General features: G+C 40.5%; 1 protein-coding gene across 1 annotated transcript; it reads left to right on the plus strand.

The window, feature by feature from the left end:
- The first annotated feature begins 1,679 nt into the window (after window positions 1–1,679).
- LOC133072385 (histone H2A.V) lies at window positions 1,680–13,271 on the plus strand. The gene is made up of 5 exons (XM_061165590.1): window positions 1,680–1,831; window positions 4,921–4,998; window positions 7,720–7,833; window positions 11,827–11,956; window positions 12,938–13,271. Exons 1-5 carry the CDS (start codon window positions 1,829–1,831, stop codon window positions 12,997–12,999), a joined length of 387 nt encoding a protein of 128 aa, XP_061021573.1. The 5' UTR covers window positions 1,680–1,828; the 3' UTR covers window positions 13,000–13,271.
- Window positions 13,272–20,475: the final 7,204 nt, after the last annotated feature.

The following is a 20,475-nucleotide window of genomic DNA, read 5'->3' on the forward strand; positions in this document are numbered from 1 at the left end:
TATACCTTATGAAGATAAGTGGACGACAGAGGATGAGATGGTTGAATGGCATCATTGACTAAATGGACATGAGTTTAACCAAGCTCAGGAAGATAGTGAAGGACAGGAAAGCCTGGCATGCTGCAGTTCATGGAGTCACAAAGTTAGACACGACTTAGCGACTGAACATTGTAAATTAAATTTCCTCCACTTCACCTCTCAAAACACCTTGTTCTTTTCCTATTATGCACTTGTATTTATTATAATTCACACACTTGTCTGTTTACTTCTTTAACATCTCACCCCTGCTGTGAAGGACTCTTAAAAGTCTATTTTGCCAACTCTTGAATCCCCAGGACCTAGCACAGTGCCTTCAAACAGTACCAACAAACCACTAGGTGACTGGTTGAAGGTGAAGTCACAGGTGGATGCCTTGGCAGACGTGTAATGCCATCCACTGAGGCCAGAAACACGAAAGCAGGAGCAGCAATTAACTAAAAATGGTTATTGCTTACTGGATTGACTCCCAACTCTTGCACCTTTTCAGTGCACCTTTTCCTCCCCGTCTTCAGGCACCTCCTTCCTCACGTTCATCTACACCTTCACTCATATGTTTCCAAACACCTTCACTCATATTTTTCCAAAGTCTTATGTAGAAGCTCACCCTTTTCCTCTCCTGGAACTCAAGTTACATTTCCTTAGAGACTGATGGGTCCCCCCACCCCCCATGTTACTTCTCCATGTCAGAAGAGAATTCTCACTTTGGGATAAGATCTGCCCATCTGGTATACTTCTGAAATTCCCGCCTGGGTAAATCCCGCCGGAACTAAATCTCCGCGGGGACCATCGGCTCCACACACCCGGAACACTGCCCGGCGCGGTCAATGCAGACAACTGTGAAAAGAAGCAAAGGTTCCTAACTGCAGCGGGTAAGAATTGGCCCGGAGCCTGGGCCTGGGACCCGGCGACCAGGGGCGATGCAGTCCAGGGGACGATTGGGCCAGCACACCGCCTAGGGGCTGACGGGGTTGCGGGGGGTGGGGAGCAGCCGTAGGCTGACAAGTGAGAAAGCCCTGCTTCGCGCCGGTCCCTCAGCTTCGCAGCGGGCGCGGGGACTCCAACCACATTTCCGAATTTCACTCCCTTTGCAATGAGCAGCTAACCTAAGGCCAGCGGGAAGGCGCTGCCGAGAAGGGCTGCCAGGCCTGGAAACAGTGCCCACCACGGAGCGAGTCCCCGCTGGCACAGAGAAATCCTCGTAATCTGTGAAAAAACCACGAGGAGAAGCAACGAACACGATCATTTCCTTCCCAAACAGGTCTCACAAACCCTAGAGTCGACGCTGAGAAAGAGCGGGAAAGCCAGCGCAGCCACCAATCTGTCCACCCATTGGCCAATCGCGCTGTCTTTCCCAAAGGCCCGCCTCCCTTCCTCGCGGGCGATGTTCTCATCGGCTGATTTCCGCCAGCCTGCAGCTCTCACTGGTCAGCTCCTCCGTTCGTCAGGTTGGGCCTTGTAGACAGGCGGAGAACGGCGTTTGGCTCCGCCCCCAGTCGCGCACAGGCGCGTCTGTGTTGGAGTAGGAGGCTCCGCCTCCGCGTGCCGTGTGCAAAATCAAACAGCCGTTAGGGAGGAGGGGCTGAGGGGGGTGGGGCCTTGTTAGAAGGAAGCGCGCGATTGGGCAGCAGCGGGGGTTCAAACGAGCAAGGCGAGCGGGCATTGGCCGGGGCAGCGCGAGGCGGGCCCCGGTTATTGTCCGGGCTCTGGCGGCCGCGGCGGCAACGGCGGTCGGTGCTGCAATAGCGGCGGCGGCGGCTCGGCGGGACCGAGGGCACGAGCGGCCGAGACCATGGTGAGGGCTGCGGGGCGGCCGGGAGGGCGGCGATGGTCGAGTGGCGCCGGTACCTGTTGAGGCGGCGGGCGTCACGCGGCGACGACATCGGTGGGGCGGGCGTCGGGCGGCCAGGCTGCCAGCGGTCCCGGCCTCGCTCGCCGCGGCGCCGGCGCGAATCGAGGTGCGCGGGCTGAGGCCGGGTGTCCCTGAGCAGGAGAACCCTCGCGGCTCCACAGCACCTCCACTGCTACTGCGACTGACTTTGAGTCCTAAATTGTGCGTCGGTGAGAAAAGTGCGGCTTTTTAGAAACGCGAATGGAGGGAACTGGGCTCCTTGTGAAGTTGAGAGGGAAAGGCGTTGGAGGGGGGCCGTGCCCCGCGCAGGAGTGAAGCAGCAAAGCCGAGGCGACGAGTGGTGTCCTCCCGAGCGCCCTCCGGAGACAGCCCTGCCCGGGGCTGAACCACAAACAGAAATTGTGGTTATTGTGACGTTCTCGCGTCTTAGATCTGGAGTCGACCTTGTAGATGGTAGCACCCGGACTCTGTAACTTGCAGTTGTGCAGTTAACGGAAGCGCTTTCACAGGCAGACTCTGGCATAGATTACATCTGCCCTGTAAACTGATTTGCTCGAGCCGACAATTCTCGTGATGCTTGCTGGTTTCAAAAGGTGTCACTCGTTTAATCTCTAGCAACCTACCATATATTGGCTGAATCTTTACCAGCAGCTAAAAATACATACACGTTCGCATGGCTAAAAATACAGGAGGCGTGGAGTTGTCATTCTTGTTTTGAAATTTTTAAACGTGATGAGACGTGAACATGTGTCTGTTAAACAAATTTGCAATTTGCTTGACATCCAGTTTGCAACTTTTTCTGAATGAAATATACTCCATTGGCATATTTTCTACCCGGAGATGCTTAGCCCAGGTTAATACGTCAGTTTTTAGAATAAAAAAATTTATCATGCTTGTATTTTGTTTCTCAGCAAACGTATTAAAATGATTGTGCGAAGTTGGGAGGGTGTGTATACAGACTTTGAGGAGGTTGTGAAAAGAAAATATTCATTTACTATGCAATTTTATATTCACAAGTTTAATTCCTTAAAGTTTTGTTTTTCTTAAGCATAAGAAGTGTATCTGGACTCTCCAAGCCACGGAAATAGTCATTTAATTTACTGAGATTTTTAAAAACTGATTTCCTGCCTATTTCCTTAAAAAGCAAATAGGTTAAAGAGCAAACGTAATGGATTTGAAACAGTAGGGATAAAATTGCTTAAGTAAATTGGGAAACCCGAGGAGTTTTGCAGTTAATAACTTTTTACTGATAATTATGTATTTCATAATTCAGTCATAGAGAAATAATGATTATAGTTTTAGCCTCATGCTCTGTTTTAGATGTTTCTTATGTTTTACATCAGGGCAAATAGAGCTGAAAAGATTGATTTGAAGAATAAGTGAAAACACATGGTTACTTGAACTTGAACCTCAGAAATCCAAAGATGATGCAGTATCTTTTTCTTGTATAGCAGTATGGTCAGAAATTATTAAAAATATGTGAGGCATTCTTGTAGAAATCTAAAGATTCTCAGTTCTCTTTGTTAAACTTAAATCAGTCTGTCTTGCTAGAGTATTAAATTTAAGAAAGATACTAATTAGTTATTCATTCTTTGTTCCTGCTCCTAACACCTGCCAAGGCCTTTTACTTTTTTTCCCTTGAATATAGATTTGAGAGATAAACATTGACCCAGCTGAGACATGGGCTATGGGGCATACATAGTTGATTTTTAGTCTAAAAAATAAAGCATTACAAAAGGGATATGCCATTTCTACTTCACAAATAGCCTCAAACAACTGGCCAGTTTTGTAAACTGATTTTTTATTTTATTTTTTTAACAGACAAGAAATAGATTTAAATAGTAAAGTAGAGCAGTTCAAAAGGGAGTGTTGGTTTCCTTCTCAAGTCAGATCCTTAGTGTTCCCTCCCTAGCAGCAAATAACTTTTCTGGTGTGTTGTGTGACCTTCTAGAAATGTATGTTATACACACACTCTGCAGTACCTCATTTTTCCATAAACAAAAGCTCACTGCACTTGTACATACCTTGCCTTTTACACAAATATGTATTGTGATTTCTTCCATATCAGCACATGTCTATAATTCATTTGTTGAAATGGCTGCATAATATTCCATTGCATTTATGTACTGTGTCCTATTTGTGAACATTCAGGTTATTTCAGAAACATTTCTATCATTTGAAAGTGTTTTTTTTTAACTCCTTAAGAATAAGTTTGAATGTCTTTTTTTTTTTTTTAACGCACATAACAGTGACCATTTTGCCATTTTTTAAATGCCTGCCAAGTCTCTATTCCATCCTCTTCCCAGCCTTTGGCAGCCACCCTTATGCTTTCTGTTCCTGTGACTTTGACTAGGTAGCTCATAGTGGAATCAGACATATTGGTCCTTTTGCAACTGGCTTATTTCACTTAGCATCATGTCTTAGACTTATCCATGCGGTAGCATGTATCAGAATTTCCTTCATTTTTACAGTATATACCACAATTTTCCATGATGGAAGTTTAGGTTGTTTCTGCTTTTCAGCTGCTATTTATAATACTGCTGTGAATAAAATAGCAAATAGTATAAAAAATATCTGAGTCCCTGTTCTCAATTATTGAGTATGTGCCTAGAAGTGCTAGATCATAAGGTAATTCTGTGTTTAATTTTTTGAGGGTTTTTTTTTTTTTTCTCAAGATGGTATTTTTTTCCTCTCAAAAGAGGTAAGTTCTGAATATGTCTATGGAAATGATAGATGCTCACATTTTAAAAAATGATTTTATTATGAACTATTTCTAACATAAGAGTTATACTGATGATGAATATTCTTCAGTCTGAAATTTGAAAAATATGTTCAAATTTTTAGAAATCTCATTTTAAATAAGTTTTGATACCATCTTTATATAAATTAATAAATGGCAATGTGACATGTATATTTAAAATTGAAAGAGAATTTTTTTTTAACTACCTAAAATAAAACTAGAAGAAATTTTGTTTCCTAGATATTTTTGAAATAGCATTTTTGATTCTTCATCTGGAACTTTTTTCACTTAGGCTGGAGGCAAAGCTGGAAAGGACAGTGGAAAGGCCAAGGCCAAGGCAGTGTCTCGCTCACAGAGAGCTGGGCTACAGGTAACCAATTCATTATTAAATTAATTTCTTAACAGTTGTAACTCGTGACTCAAATGTTTCTTTAATTACAAAAATGTACTATTGACCTTTGATAATGAAATTAATTGGTCAGAATATAAACCACAAAGCAACTGCCTTTTATTTATTTTTTTTACCCCCCACCCAGCAACTGCCTTTTAATTTGTGCTCTCTTCTAAGCAACAAGTTAGGAAAGCATCTTACGCAAATTTGGTGATTTTGCTGTCTTAAAATCTGTTATTTCTAGATTATAATTATGTTCCTAGTTCTTTTATAAACTATCATATTGAAGTGAGTATGCTGTGGTTTTTATTTTGAAGAAGGTGTTTGTAGTGGTATATCAGCTTTCAGAATGAAATAGAAGAATGGACTGTCCACTAGTCCTCTGAGTCTTTTCCCCAGTACCTTCAAATGTAGACTGAGTTATATATACTCAAGAACACTAGATAGTTTCAAATTTTCTATATATGAATTGCTGCAACTTTAATCCATAAACTCAAACTTTTCTGGATGAGTAAGAATTAATTGCCTACATGTAAGAGATACTTTTTAAACAGGAAAGTTTGAAGGCCAGACTATAAGGTAGTGATGGAAAATTTTTAAGGACTAAGATGACATGATTCGAATGGTACTGAAGGAAGTTGGGGGGAGGGGGCGAGAACTTAACCCTTTATGGGTACTTTCTCTATTTTAGAACATTATGCAAATATCAATTAGAATTTATTCGAGGGAATTCCCTGGCAGTCCAGTGGTTAGGAATTGGTACTCTCACTGCAAAGAGCCCGGGTTTGATCCCTGGTCGAGGAACTAAGATCCTGCAAGCTGCATAGCCAAAAAAAAAAACAAGTGGAATTTATTTGAAGTATCGTTACCTTGAAGTGGGAGATGGAAGACAGATTACAGGTTATTGCAGTGGTTTAGGAATAAGGGAACGCATACTTGAACTTGTGTGTGTGTGTGTTAGTTGCTTAGTCATGTCTGACTCTTTGCAACCCCATAGACTGTAGCCCACCAGGCCCCTCTGTCCATGGGATTCTCCAGGCAAGAACACTAGAGTGGGTTGCCATTTCCTTCTCCAAAAGGAACTATAGAAAGAAATTGAAGTCGCTCAGTTGTGTCCGACTCCTTGCGACCCCATGGACTGTAGCCTATCAGGCTACTCCATCCATGGAATTTTCCAGGCAAGAGTACTGAAGTGGGTTGCCGTTTCCTTCTCCAAGTTGAACTTGAGTGGGATGGAAAAGAATTGAAGGCATATGTATGCTCCTAAAAAATGAGAAGAGAGGTATAGGTTTGAGAGGAAGGTCAGAAGTTTCTCTAAGACGTAGACCCTAAGGGGAGTTTGTAGTAAGCAAGTTATGAAATAAAAATTTAAGTGGAATCATTTGGAAGTTCCACTAAAACATCCATGTGAAAATATCCAAAAGTTGTAGATTTGAGTCTAGCTTTCCAAGAGAAGTGATCACAAGAATTACAAATTTAAAATCACTTAAGAAAAAAAAATAAAATCATTTAAGTAAAATTGGTAGTTTGTGCTAGGGATGAGTTTCCTCAGTAGTGCTTGAGAAAACAAAAAGACATTGGTGAACTCCTCACCATATTTGACATATCTGAGTCAAACAATAAAAACTGAGGAGTAGTCAAGAGTTAGTGTTCGAACTGTGTAATCGCTGTGGCCTGAGAAGAATGGTTTTCGAGGTCCTCTGTGTCAAACAACATGTCAATCACTGAGGATCTAAAAGGGAGTAAGGCATGGATCCTGGTCTTGGGGACCTTAGAATTAGGGAAGGAATGTAAATAGAACAGTCATGCATTTTCTTCTGAAGGATGCAATCTGGAAGTGGCTAGTAGATTTGGTAATTAAAATGTTACTGCTGATCTTTAAGAATGGTGTTTAACAGAAGCCAAGTTTGGATTGGGAGAAAATGGGTGACAAGAAAGAGGTTTAAGTTTACTTTTAAATTTTGCCTTTGGAAAGGGATGTCTAGACTGTAACTGGAGGCAGTTGCTGTAGACTAGATGTGTAGAGACCTTTGAACTGTGCAGAAGGAAAGGAGCCAGCGAAAAAGAGGTGATTGAGTTGTTGAATGATGGAGCAGTAACAGGATGAGGAAGGTCCTTAGAGTCTGGGGGGTGGGTGTAGTCAGAGGCATAGACAAGTGGGATTAGGGTACTGTAGGAATGAGAAAGGACCTATTCTCAGAAAGTAGGAAGTCACAGTGTTGGTTTTCTTAACTATCACGTTACCTCTTGAAATTGAGGAAGGAAGGATGAAGTTGGGGCCTAAAGAAGGTGGTAGAGGTTCATAGTCACATGAGCCTGTTATGTGAAGGAATTAAATAAATAGGAATACGGTTATTAGGCCCTGTGGAATGTGCAGTTGGTGACTATACTGCATAGTTTCTCTTTATTGTATAATGACTCCATGTTATGCAGGAATTAATTTGCAAAACCCTGAGTAGTTTTGTTTGTTTTTAAATTCTGTCTTCAGGGGGTGTAAAATTAGGCATGACCATTTGGGGCTAAGTACTAGGACATACTAACTTACAACCCCAAAGAAGTGTTAATTGACAAATAATTTTGGCTTCTAGTAAGTGTAACCAAATTTTTTATCTTGATTTACTTGTCATTCAGCTGTTCATTATGTTCGGTAATGTGATGTTAAAACTTTAGTGTTTCCCATTTGGATGCGCTCTCTTTCAGTTTCCTGTGGGCCGCATCCATAGACATTTGAAGACTCGTACCACGAGCCACGGAAGGGTCGGTGCCACTGCTGCAGTGTATAGTGCTGCGATTCTGGAGTACCTCACCGCTGAGGTTAGTGGTGAAAATAATTATGTGTTGGAATCCCAGAGTTGTCCTAGACATAAACGGCTGAAACCCTTGGAATATGGGTTTGAAACAAAAAGACTCACTCTTGTTAGTTTCTTTTAATAGCGGTTTTTAGATGGATCTTATCAGCCAGTACTAGTGTCAAACAACTTGATGTGCTCACTTTTAAAGTTAGGACAATAAAGGACAGAAACAGTATGGACCTAACAGAAGCAAAAGATATTAAAAAGAGCTGTCAAGAATGCACAGAAGAACTATATAAAAAGGATCTTAATGACCCAGATAACCACAATGGTGTGATCATTCACCTAGAGCCAGACATCCTGAAGTCAAGTGGGCCTTAGGAAGCATTACTATGAACAAAGCTAGTGGAGGTGATGGAATTCCAGCTGAGCTATTTCAAATCCTAAAAGAGGATGCTGTGAAAGTGCTTCACTCAGTATGCCAGCAAATTTGGAAAATTCAGCAGTGGCCACAGGACTGGAAAAGGTCAATTTTCATTCTAGTCCCAAAGAAAGGCAATGCCAAAGAATGTTCAAACTACCGCACAATTGCACTCATCTCACATGCCAGCAAAGGAATGCTCAAAATTCTCCAAGCCAGGCTTCAACAATACGTGAACCATGAACTTCCAGATGTTCAAGTTGGATTTAGAAAAGGTAGAGGAACCAGAGATCAAATTGCCAACATCTGCTGGATCATAGAAAAAGCAAGAGAGTTCCAGAAAAACAGCTTCCTCTGTTTCATTGACTATGCTAAGTCCTTGTGTGGATCACAGCAAACTGTTGGAAATTCTTTAAGAGATGGGAATACCAGACCACCTGACCTGCCTCCTGAGAAATCTGTATTCAGGTCAAGAAGCCACAGTTAGAACATACATGGAACAACAGACTGGTTCCAAATTGGGAAAGGAGTACCTCAAGGCTGTATATTGTCACCCTGCTTATTTAACTTATATGCAGAGTACATCATGTGAAATGCCTGACTGGAAGAAGCACAAGCTGGAGTCAAGATTGCTGGGAGAAATATCAATAACCTCAGATATGCAGATGACACCACCCTTACGGCAGAAAGAGAAGAGGAACTAAAAAGCCTGTTAATGAAAGTGAAAGAGGAGAGTGAAAAAGTTGGCTTAAAGTTCAACATGCAGAAAACTAAAATCATGGCATCTGGTCCCATCACTGCGCATTGTAAATAGTTGGAGAAACAATGGAAACAGTGAGAGACTTTATTTTGTGGGGGCTCCAAAATTACTGCAGATGGTGACTGCAGCCATGAAATTAAGACGCTTATTCCTTGGAAGAAAAGCTATGACTAACCTAGACAGCATATTAAAAAGCAGAGACATTACTTTGCCAACAAAGGTTCACCTAGTCAAAGCTATGGTTTTCCTGTAGTCATGTATGTATGTGAGAGTTGGACCTTGAAGAAAGCTGAGCACCAACAAACTGATGCTTTTGAACTGTGGTGTTGGAGAAGACTCTTGAGAGTTCCTTGGACTGCAAGGAGCAAGCCAGTCAATCCTAAAGGAAATTGATCCTGAATATTCATTGGAAGGACTGATGCTGCAACTCCAGTAATTTGGCCACCTGATGTGAAGAACTGACTCATTGGAAAAGACCCTGTTGCTGGGAAAGATTGAAGGCGGGAGGAGAAGGGGACGACCGAGAATGAGATGGTTTGATGGTATCACAGACTCAATGGACATGAGTTTGAGCAAGCTCCAGGAGTTGGTGATGGACAGGGAATCCTGGCGTGCAGCAGTCCATGGAGTCGCAAAGATTTGGACATGACTGAGTAACTAAACTGTACCAGCTGAGCTACCAGGGAAGCCTGAACTGAGGGTCAGTAATCCATATTTTTAAGTGACTTGACAAACAAGTGTAAAATAATTTAAGTACCATACTGCTAAGTAAACAAATTCTGGACTATGTATATAAGCAGTAGGTGATAATTGTGGACTTCACTGATGGTCTGTCCAAGTGGTTAAGACTGCAGCCCCCTGCAGGGAGGTTTGATCCCAGGTCAGGAAAGATTCCCAAATGCTGCGCATCATGGCCAAAAAAAAAAGTAGTATTTGTGAAGTTACAGGATAACTCTAAGTTAATAAAAATTTGAAGTGGAGTTAAGTTTTACCAGTGTCATCATACATTTTTTTTATGTTATAACTATATTAGTTATTAATTTGGCTGCACTGGATCTTCATTGCAGTACCTAGGCTTCTCATTGCATTGGCTTCTTTTGTTGTGGGGCATGGGCTCTAGGGTGCACAATCTTCAGTAGTTAGGGCACGTGGCCTTGGTTGTTTCACGGCATATGGAATCTTGCCAGACCAGGTATCAAACACATGTCCCTTGCATTGGCAGGTGGATTCTTCAGCACTGCCAAGGAAGTCCATCAGAACTCTATTACGATGACATGATGACATGAAATTTGGTAAAAGACCTAATCAGTTCTGGTGCTCTGTGTGGTTGTACTCATAAAATGCTGTATCTTACCTCAGTTTGACTTTTCAGGAAATTAGATAAGTTATTTGGGCAAAAGTTGTTAATTCATGGACCATCACTTCCTCCATAGTAATCCTCCTAAGGAAAACAAAAGGGACATCATGAGCCTCCTTCAACTGCATTCCAAATCAGGAGAGTAATTTGAGTAGCAAGCAAGTCAAGTGATAGAGTTAGCCAGTCTAGTAGAAGCAAGGGGAAGATTCTTACTTGGGAAAGATGTGCTTGGGAGCTAGGTTGAAAGATTTAGGTTTAACCTGTGTATTAATTATCACTGCTGTCATTTCATTAACTTTACCAAATCATTTGTTTTCCCATTGGAGATTTAACATTACTTTAACATTGATAGTTTCAACTTTACTGTGTCACAAGGAGGAATTTTTGTGTTGGTAATATTTTTGTTGGTTCTAGTTAGGAGTCTTTCTCCTCTATCACTTTTATATCCCATTTTCTTTATTCTTAGGAACTTTGATTATGACTTTTTAGGTTAAGATTAAATAATAAATATACACAATCTCACACACACATACACACACACACAAACATACATACATACATACATACATACATACATACATAGGTAAGCAACACGTATCTTTCAGATATCTAAGTTTGGGGTTTTAGTCCTTAATAGAAGTAAAGGAAATACCGAAATCTAAGTTTGGAGGTAATTAACTTTTCAATGTTCACTTCACACCTAGGATCACTTGGAAAAGCTTTCAAAAGATGGTGGTGCCTGACCTCACCTCAGTCCACTCAGAGTTGCAGAGGAGTAGAGAGTACTGGTGGTTTTTAAAGCATACTGATTCCACCAGATGTATACCAAGGCTTTCTACCACTCTACTTAAATCAGGAGCCTCTGTGGAGTTAGTTTTGTATTGTTTCCATCAAAAGTTTTATAGTGCCAGTACAGTCTATGGAGGTGAAAAGAGAAATGCAGTTTTATGGCCAGCTGGGACTTTGAATTACTTTTGCTGAAAATTCCCATTATAGAATAAAGGGCTTCTGGCATACTGCCTACATATTATAAAGCCCAGCGATGTTAGAAATTCTGAATAAGGAATTATCTTTATACTTTTAAACTTTTCTACAAGTCGTAAGCAATCAATTCCAGCTGTTAAGGGCTATAAAAAATTAGACTCCACAGGTATATTAAAATATATTCGTTTTCTAGATATTCACAATTAGAATCTTGGTAAGGGATAACAACACTTATTTCTTGCTATAGAAGTTGATTTTTGCTCGTTTCTAGTTATTTTGCAGAGAATTAATATAAAAGGACTAAATAAAGTACTAAGAGTTCTGTAACCTTACTGTAGAAATTTGGAAACAAAATTATTCTTTGTTTATTTATGTATCTTTTGTGTTTTATGTGTAGATGCTATAGTGATCTTTTAGCTATATTTGCAAGTCTAAACAGAATCCTTAAACACTTCACCCTTGTTTGATATGCTATCTCATGGATGCTTTGTAGGTGCTGGAGCTGGCAGGTAATGCATCCAAGGATCTCAAAGTTAAGCGGATCACTCCACGCCACTTGCAGCTTGCAATCCGTGGTGATGAAGAGTTGGATTCTCTTATCAAAGCTACCATAGCTGGGGGTGGTATGTATTATTTACTCTTCAACGTAGACTGTTATTGGCCTTTATGACTAATACATAATTCAGATCAGTGATCCAGTACTGAGAACATAGAAAGTTAAATTCTGAAAGTGTTCAGTCTGTTACTATTTTAGGCTTCTCATTAGGATCTGAATAAGTATTTCTTCTCCACATATAATGCTGTTTTTAAAAGGAAGTTCTTCAGCTAAATTTCATAGATGAGATTTGAAACCAAGCGTTTAAAATATTTCGTGTATCCTTTAAACTGTTTGAAAAAAATCATCTTGAGAAATTGCATAATGTGATCCTCTTGAAAGTCAGACTGAGGGTAATTGAATGAGTCAGAATCGGTGAAGATGAGATATAAGTTGGTGGTTCTTCATCCTTTTTGAATTATATTTGGAGAACCTCTTGAAAGCTATGGTTACTCTTCTCAAAAAAAACACATAAAATCACACCATTTTATGTACAGCTTTAGAGGGGGTTCCCAAACCCCAAGATGGAGATCCCTTGGTATAGATATTTTAAGTAAACTTCATTCTAAGAGAAAAACAAATACCATATATTAACACATATGTATGGAATCTAGAAAAATGTTACTGATAAGCCTATTTGCAGGGCAGGAATAGAGTCAGACATAGAGAATAGATTTGTCACCACAGTGGGGGGAAGGAGAGCATGGGAGGAACTGAGAAAGTAACATTGACGTATACACACTACCACGTGTAAAATAGATAACTAGTGGGAAACTGCTGTGTAGCACAGGGAGCTCAGCTCCGTGCACTGTGATGACCTAGCGGAGTGGGAGGGAGACTCCAGAGGGAGGGGGTGTATGTATACTTAGAGCTGATTCACGCTGCTGTACAGCAGTTACCCTTCAGTTTAAAAAAAACACCCTCATTCTTTGTGAATTGCTCTTTGGGATTGAGGACCTGAACTGATCAAGTTTTTCGGCTAATACAATTTCATTTCATTTCATTCCAGGAGTGATCCCTCACATCCACAAGTCTCTGATTGGAAAGAAGGGACAGCAGAAAACTGCTTAGAGAGTTGTTTTAACCAACCCTCTTCCTCCCTGTCATTGTACTGTAACGGGACAGAAGAAATAATGGGGTTATGTGGAATTTTTAAAACAGTTAAATGGAAAACCATAGACAATTACTGTAGACATGGTAAAAGAAACATTTGTACGTTCTTAGACTCGAAGTTTGATAAAAGTACCTTTTCATGTGGCAACAGTTGTGTTGATTGGCTAGGTTTCTCCCATGTGTTTTATACAAAAATGGAATTGATAAAAACCATTTTTTAAAAAAAATAACTTGTCTCAAAACTGTTCTGTTTGTGCTGTGTTGGACATATTTTGCTCGTCCTTTGAAATTTTTAAAATTTTAAATTGGTTATATATTCAGAAAAATAAATTGGGAATCAACTTCTATCATGGTTGATACCATATTATATTGGATCTTAGATGCTACCTATTTGTAGTATGTAACAATTATTTTACATACCACTAAAGAAAGCAAACTGCTAATTAAACCATGATATGTCATCAATTATAAGTTGCATCCAAATTTCAGAGATCTTAGAATATAAAAACATGTCTAAGAACTGATGAAATACAAGAGTGAAATTATTTTAATTACTTAATGAGCACTTACTTTGTGGCAGGTTCTGCACTAAGTGCTTTACTGATGAAATTTTATTACCCCTGTCTTAAAGGTATGGAGGCTGAGGCTCACAGAAGTTATATGGCTTGCCAGAAAACATCTATTTAGTAGGTAGAAAAAGGCAGAACTAGGATACAAACCTAGATTTGGCTGACTCCAGAACCCGCACCCTTAAACCTAGAATTGAAGTGAAAGTTACGAAAGTTGTCTGCTTTTGGCTTAAAATTCCAGCTTTTAGTGATCTTTTATTGGTACAGTAACATTCAGTAATTTGTACAATATTTTAAAAATTATTTTTGTCAGTTTCTAAGTAACTATTGTAAGATTTAAGTTAATGTACCAGTTAATGGTCCATCAGGAAATTATATTTTTTCTGCCTGGAAGTCTTCATTGACAATGGAACTTCTTGAATGTTTTCTAATATAACAGTATCAGTACAAAATTCTCATTTTTAAAAACTTATTTTATAATGGAAATTTTCAAAAATAAAGAGAATAGTATGATGAACCCCCGTGTACTCATCCTGCAACTTCAGCAGTTATCCTGTGGTCAATTTTGTTTTACCTATATCCCTCCTGAGCCCTCATGTTAGTTGATTAGTTTGAATCCCGTTCCAGGTGTGATTAATTTTCATATCTACATACTTTATGTGTTGCTAAAGAAGGGGTACTTTTTAGACTATAACTACAATACCATTATTTTAAGACAGCTAAGACTTAATAGCAGATATCCAGTCTGTATTCAAATATTTCTGATTGTTTCCTAATTTTACAGTTGGCTTGTTTGAATCAGGATACATACACTATGTCTTCCATTTTACTGATAGCTCTTTTAAGTTTCTCTTTATAGGTTTCTCTTCTTTTTTCCTTAAAATTTAATTTTTGAAGAAAGTTCTATAGGATTATCTCTAAGTGCGGATTTTACTGAATCTTGGCACATATTTTGAAGAAGCTTCTATATTGAGACAATCTACAATTATCCATGTATGAAGTTTTATAGTTTTTAGAAGCCAAAGTAGCAATAGAAAAGAAGGCAAAATGATCTTAACAGAATTACTAGAGTTTTACTAGAGTTCTCTAGAGAAACGCTTCAGATTTTGGTAATGTAGTTATTTGCTGTGTACTGTGTTCCCCAGGATTGTATTTTTGTTTTCTAATGGGAGAAAACTAGAGCAATTGGGCCACATACTTTGGGCCTCAGCCTCACGTTTGGTCCATCTTGCTGCATCTACACACCATTTCCTCCTACTGGCTTGTGTGTCCCAGCCATCATATTTCATCTATTGTACCGTCACAGGTAACTAGGAAGGGTTTATATGTGTGCGTATGTTTTATGTTTTTTTATATGTGTGTATTTTTTTTTTCCCTGACACTGAGTGGCATGCAGGATCTTAGTTCCCTGACCTGGGGATGGACCTGAGCCCCCTGCTTTGGGAGCATGGAGTCTTAACCACTGAACTGCCAGGGGAATCCCAATAATAAACAATTTGAAGTGAGCCAAATTTGGTCATACTTCAGAATCCATGCAGGATTGGTTCCAAGACCTCTCGGATACTCAGATCCACAAGATGCTCAAATTCGTTATATAAAATGGTATAACACTTGCACACAAGATTGGACCATCCTCCCAGATATATTAACTCATCTCTGGATTACTTATACTACCTAAAACACTGTAAATACTATATGTAAATGTTCCATAAATAGTTGTCAGTGCATGGCAAGTTCAAGTTTTACTTTCTGGAAATTTCTGGAATATTTTTCTCCAATATTATTTTTTAATTTGGTCACACTAGGTCTTATTTGCAGCATGTGGGATCTAGTTTTCTGACCAGGGATGGAACCTGGGCCCACTGCGTTGGAAGAGCAAAGTGTTAACTGCTGGACACCAGGGAAGTCCCTCCAGTATTTTTTTTTATTTTTGGTTATGCTGGGTCTTCACTGCTGAGAGCACACTTTCTCTTGATCTGGAGGGTTGGGGCTACTCTCTAGTTGTGTGCACGCTTCTTATTGTGGTGGCTTCTCTTGTGGAGCACAGGCTCTAGGGCATGTAGATTCAGTAGTTATGCACAAGCTTAGTTGCCCCTCAACATGAATTGTCCTAGACAAGGGATTGAACCCATGTCCCCTGCATTGGCAGGTCAATTCTTAGCCAGTGGATTACCATGGAAGCTCCCTCCCGAATATTTTTGATACATGATTGGTTGAATCTGTGGACATAAAACCTGTGGATATGGAGGACAAACTGTACTATAGATTTGTTTTAAAATTAATGTTTTTGAAATTTTAAATATTTAGTACAAGTAAAAAGAATGTGTGATGAGAGTCCTCTCTGCCCATAGGCCTTTAACCCTCTACCCAAAGATACCCACTGGAAGACATTTCTCTGTATTCTCTGAAGGGTATATAAAGGCATAGAGATACTTTTTTTCTGCTTTTTTTTTTTACAAAAACTAGCATGTTATAGGGCTTCCCTGATGGCTCAGTGATTAAGAATCCGCTTGCCAATACAGGAGACCGGTTTGGTCCCCAGTCAGGAAGATTCCCTGGAGGACGAAATGGCTACCCACTCCAGTATCCTTGCCTTGGAAGTCCCGTTGACAGAGAAGTCTGGTGGGCTACAGTCCTTGGAGTCACAAAAGAGTCGGACACGACTTAGCTTAATCACAACAGTATGTGTTATATTGTATTCTACTGCTCTTTTTTTTTCCCCCCCACTTAAAAGTCTAGTTGAGGCTATTCTGGAGATGGCACTACCTTGTTCTTTTAACAATTACATCCTCTGTGTCAGTGATTTTTAGCCAGAAGGCAGTTTGAAAATTTTCAGGCCTCTAACAATAGATGGGGGTAGTGCTGGATGTATTATAATGCCTGAGACTGCCCCACTGACTTCCAAACATCAGATGTTTGTATGTGAAAAATGCATCTAAGTCTAAACTCCATTTTACATGTTAACACAAAGAGTTTGGTTTTGGGTTGTTGAAAATTTGAATATCCCTGACACTTCCCAGGCCTCCAACTGCTCTGTAATCTAAGGGAAGCATGAACATTGGAAGGGCCTAAAGGCTACTGGAATTATGTCAGAGAGACACAGAGGTCAACTTAGGGGGGCTTGTACTAGCCAAATTTGGGATGATTTGAACATCAAAAATAATCAGTGCAATAGTAATACACTGAATGAAAATCCTTGAGTCCATTGTGATAGGAGGGAGGGAGAGATTAGACGATTTCTCAGTATTTTGCAACCAGAGAATAACTGATTCAGGGAAATTCCCTCTTGGTCTAGTGGTTAGGACTTCACACACTGCTGAGGGCATGAGTTCAGTCCGATTCCCTGACTAGAGAAATAGGATCCCTCAAGCCACGTGATGCAGCCAAAAACTTTTTTTAATTGATTCAGGAGAAGATCATTAATTGATACTGAAACAAAACCATCAGGTGAAAGGATGGGAACAGAGTCTTCACACAGGCAAAGTACCATCTCACAGGGTACCTACTCAGCAGGAAGTGTACAAAGTACCTTTCCAGTGGAGCAGCTGATGGTCTGTTGAGTCTAAGCTCATATGCCAACTGACAAGAGGCAGAATTAAGTGCATACAGCATCACCTACGAAATCTGATTATATTCTTTGCAGCCAAAGATGGAGAAGCTCTATACAGTCAGCAAAAACAAGACCGGGAACTGACTGTGGCTCAGATCGTGAACTCGTTACTGCCAAATTCAGACTTAAATTGAAGAAAGTAGGGAAAACCACTAGACTATTCAGATATGACCTAAATCAAATCCCTTATGATTATACAGTGGAAGTGAGAAATAGATTCAGGGGATTAGATCTGATAGAGTGCCTGAAGAACTATGGACGATGGTTTGTGACATTGTGCAGGAAGCAGTGATCAAGACCATCCCCAAGAAAAAGAAATGCAAAAAGGCAAAATGGTTGTCTGAGGAGGTCTTACAAATAGCCATGAAAAGAAGAGAAGCGAAAGGCAAAGGAGAAAAGGAAAGATATACCCATCTGAATGCAGAGTTTCAAAGAATAGCAAGGAGAGATAAGAAAGCCTTCCTCAGTGATCAAAGAAATAGAGGAAAACAATAGAATGGGAAAGACTAGAGACCTCTTCAAAAAAAATAAGATACTGAGGTAGTATTTTATGCAAAGATAAGTACAATAAAGGACAGAAATGGTATGGACCTAACAGAAGCAGAAAGTATTAAAAAGAGGTGGTGTGGTAGGGGGTTTCAGGATGGGGAACACATGTATACCCGTGGTTGATTCATGTCAATGTATGGCAAGACCACTACAAAAAAAAAAAAAGAAGAGGCGGCAAGAATACACAGAACTATACAAAAAAGATCTACATGACCCAGATAACCACGTTGGTGTGATCACTCACCTAGAGCCAGACATCCTGGAATGAGAAGTCAAGTGGGCCTTAGGAAACATCACTATGAACAAATCTAGTGGAGGTGATGGGATTGCAGTTGAGCTATTTCAAATCCTAAAATATGAAGCTGTGAAAGTGCTGCGCTCAATATGCCAGCAAATTTGGAAAACTCAGCAGTGGCCACAGGACTGGAAAATGTCAATTTCATTCCAATCCCAAAGAAAGGCAATGCCAAAGAATGCTCAAACTACTACTGCACAATTGCACTCATCTCACACGCTAGCAAAGGAATGCTCAAAATTCTCCAAGCCAGGCTTTAATAGTACGTGAACCGTTAACTTCCAGATGTTCAAGCTGGATTTAGAAAAGGCAGAGGAAGCAGAGATCAAATTGCCAACACCCGTTGGATCATAGAAAAAGCAAGAGAGTTCCAGAAAAACATCTGCTTTATTGACTATGCCAAAGTCTTTGACTGTGTGGATCACAGCAAACTGGAAAATTCAAGAGATGGGAATACCAGACCACCTGACCTGCCTCCTGAGAAACCTGTATGCAGGTCAGGAAGCCACAGTTAGAACCTACATGGAACAATGCACTGGTTCCAAATTGGGAAAGGAGTACATCAAGGCTGTATATTGTCACCCTGCTTATTTAACTTATATGCAGAGTACATCATGAGAAATGCTGGACCGGATGAAGCACAAACTGGAGTCAAGATTGCCGGGAGAAATATCAGTAACCTCAGATATGCAAATGACACCACACTTATGGCAGAAAGCAAAGAAGAACTAAAGAACCTCTTGAAGAAAGAGAGTGAAAAAGTTGGCTTAAAACTCAACATTCAGAAAACTAAGATCATGGCATCTGGTCCCATGACTTCATGGTAAATAGATGGGGAAACAGTGGAAACAGTAGCTGACTTTATTTTTCTGGGCTCCAAAATCACTGCAGATGGTGACTGCAGCCATGAAATTAAAAGATGCTTACTCCTTGGAAGAAAACCTATGACCATCCTAGACAGCATATTAAAAAGCAGAGACATTACTTTGCCAACAAAGTTCTGTCTAGTCAAAGCTATGGTTTTTACAGTAGTCATGTATGGATGTGAGAGTAGGACTATAAAGAAGGCTGAGTGCTGAAGAATTGATGGTTTTGAACTGTGGTGTTGGGAGAAGACTCTTGAGAGTCCCATGGACTACAAGGAGATCCAACCAGTCCAACCTAAAGGAGATCAGTCCTGGGTGTTCATTGGAAGGACTGATGCTGAAGCTGAAACTCCAATACTTTGGCCACCTCATGTGAAGAGTTGACTCATTGGAAAAGACCCTGTTGTTGGGAAAGATTGAAGGCGGGAGGAGAAAGGGATGCAGAGGATGAGATGGTTGAATGGCATCACTGACTCAATGGACATGAGTTTGAGTAGGCTCCAAGAGTTGGTGATGGACAGGGAAGCCTGGCGTGCTTCAGTCCATGTGGTCGCAAGGAGTCAGACAGAACTGAGCGACTGAACTGAACTGACGATGCCTTTCTGCTTAACAGTTGAACTTGTGTCCACTGAAGCTTCTTGAATTTCCAGTTTACAGATAATACAAGAGCTAGAAGAACAAGCAAGTAACACAAAGTGGAGACACTGGCAGCAGCTCCAAGATAAGTGATATTCCACAAAGTCAATGTGCTGGACTTAAAGGAGTTGACATCATTTAAAAAAAAACGGAGGTCAAAGACCACAGTGTAGAATTCAACTTATATGAAACAGAGAGAAAAGGCAAATCTAGAGAAAGAAAGACTTGTAGTTTGCCAGGCACTGGGAGTAACAGAGGGACTGCAAATAGGCATGGGGTTCTTCCTAGTGTGGTGGATTACAGGGATGGTTGCATGACTCAGTAAATTCACTACTGTACTCTTAAAATGGGTGAATTTTATGGTATATTATGTATATACCATATATGGTGTATATATGCCTGCCTGCCTGCCAAGTCACTTCAGTCATGTCTGACTCCTTGTGACCCCATGGGCTGTAGCCCACCAGGCTCCACTGTCCAGGGGATTCTCCAGGCAAGAATAGTGGAGTTGGGTTGCCATGCCCTCCTCCAGGGGATCTTCCCAGCCCAGGGGTTAAACCTACATCTACTTACATCTCCTGCTTTGGCAGGCGGGTTCTTTACCACTAGCGCCACCTGGTATGTTATGTAGTGTATATTACACATTATAATACCAATAGTTTTTAGTATTAATAGAAATTGTTGGAAAGGACTGTTCTAGATTAAAAAAAAGACATCTAACAATCAAATAGGCTTCCCAGGTGGCACTAGGGGTAAAGAATCCACTGATGCAGATTCAATCACTGGGTTGGGAAGATCCCCTTGAGTGGGAAATGGCAACCCACTCCAGTATTCTTGCCTGGAAAACTCCATGGACAGAGGAGCCTGGTGGGCTACAGTCCATGGGGCTGCAAAGCATTGGACACTACT

This window comes from Dama dama, chromosome 18 (assembly GCF_033118175.1).
Source record: "Dama dama isolate Ldn47 chromosome 18, ASM3311817v1, whole genome shotgun sequence".
Lineage (NCBI taxonomy): Eukaryota > Metazoa > Chordata > Mammalia > Artiodactyla > Cervidae > Dama > Dama dama.

Bases quoted from the DNA above. Each gene is read 5' to 3' on its own strand.
- LOC133072385 (XM_061165590.1), top strand. The intron at 4,999-7,719 runs GTAACCAATTCA...GCTCTCTTTCAG, and splicing joins CACAGAGAGCTGGGCTACAG to TTTCCTGTGGGCCGCATCCA. The intron at 11,957-12,937 runs GTATGTATTATT...ATTTCATTCCAG, and splicing joins AGCTACCATAGCTGGGGGTG to GAGTGATCCCTCACATCCAC.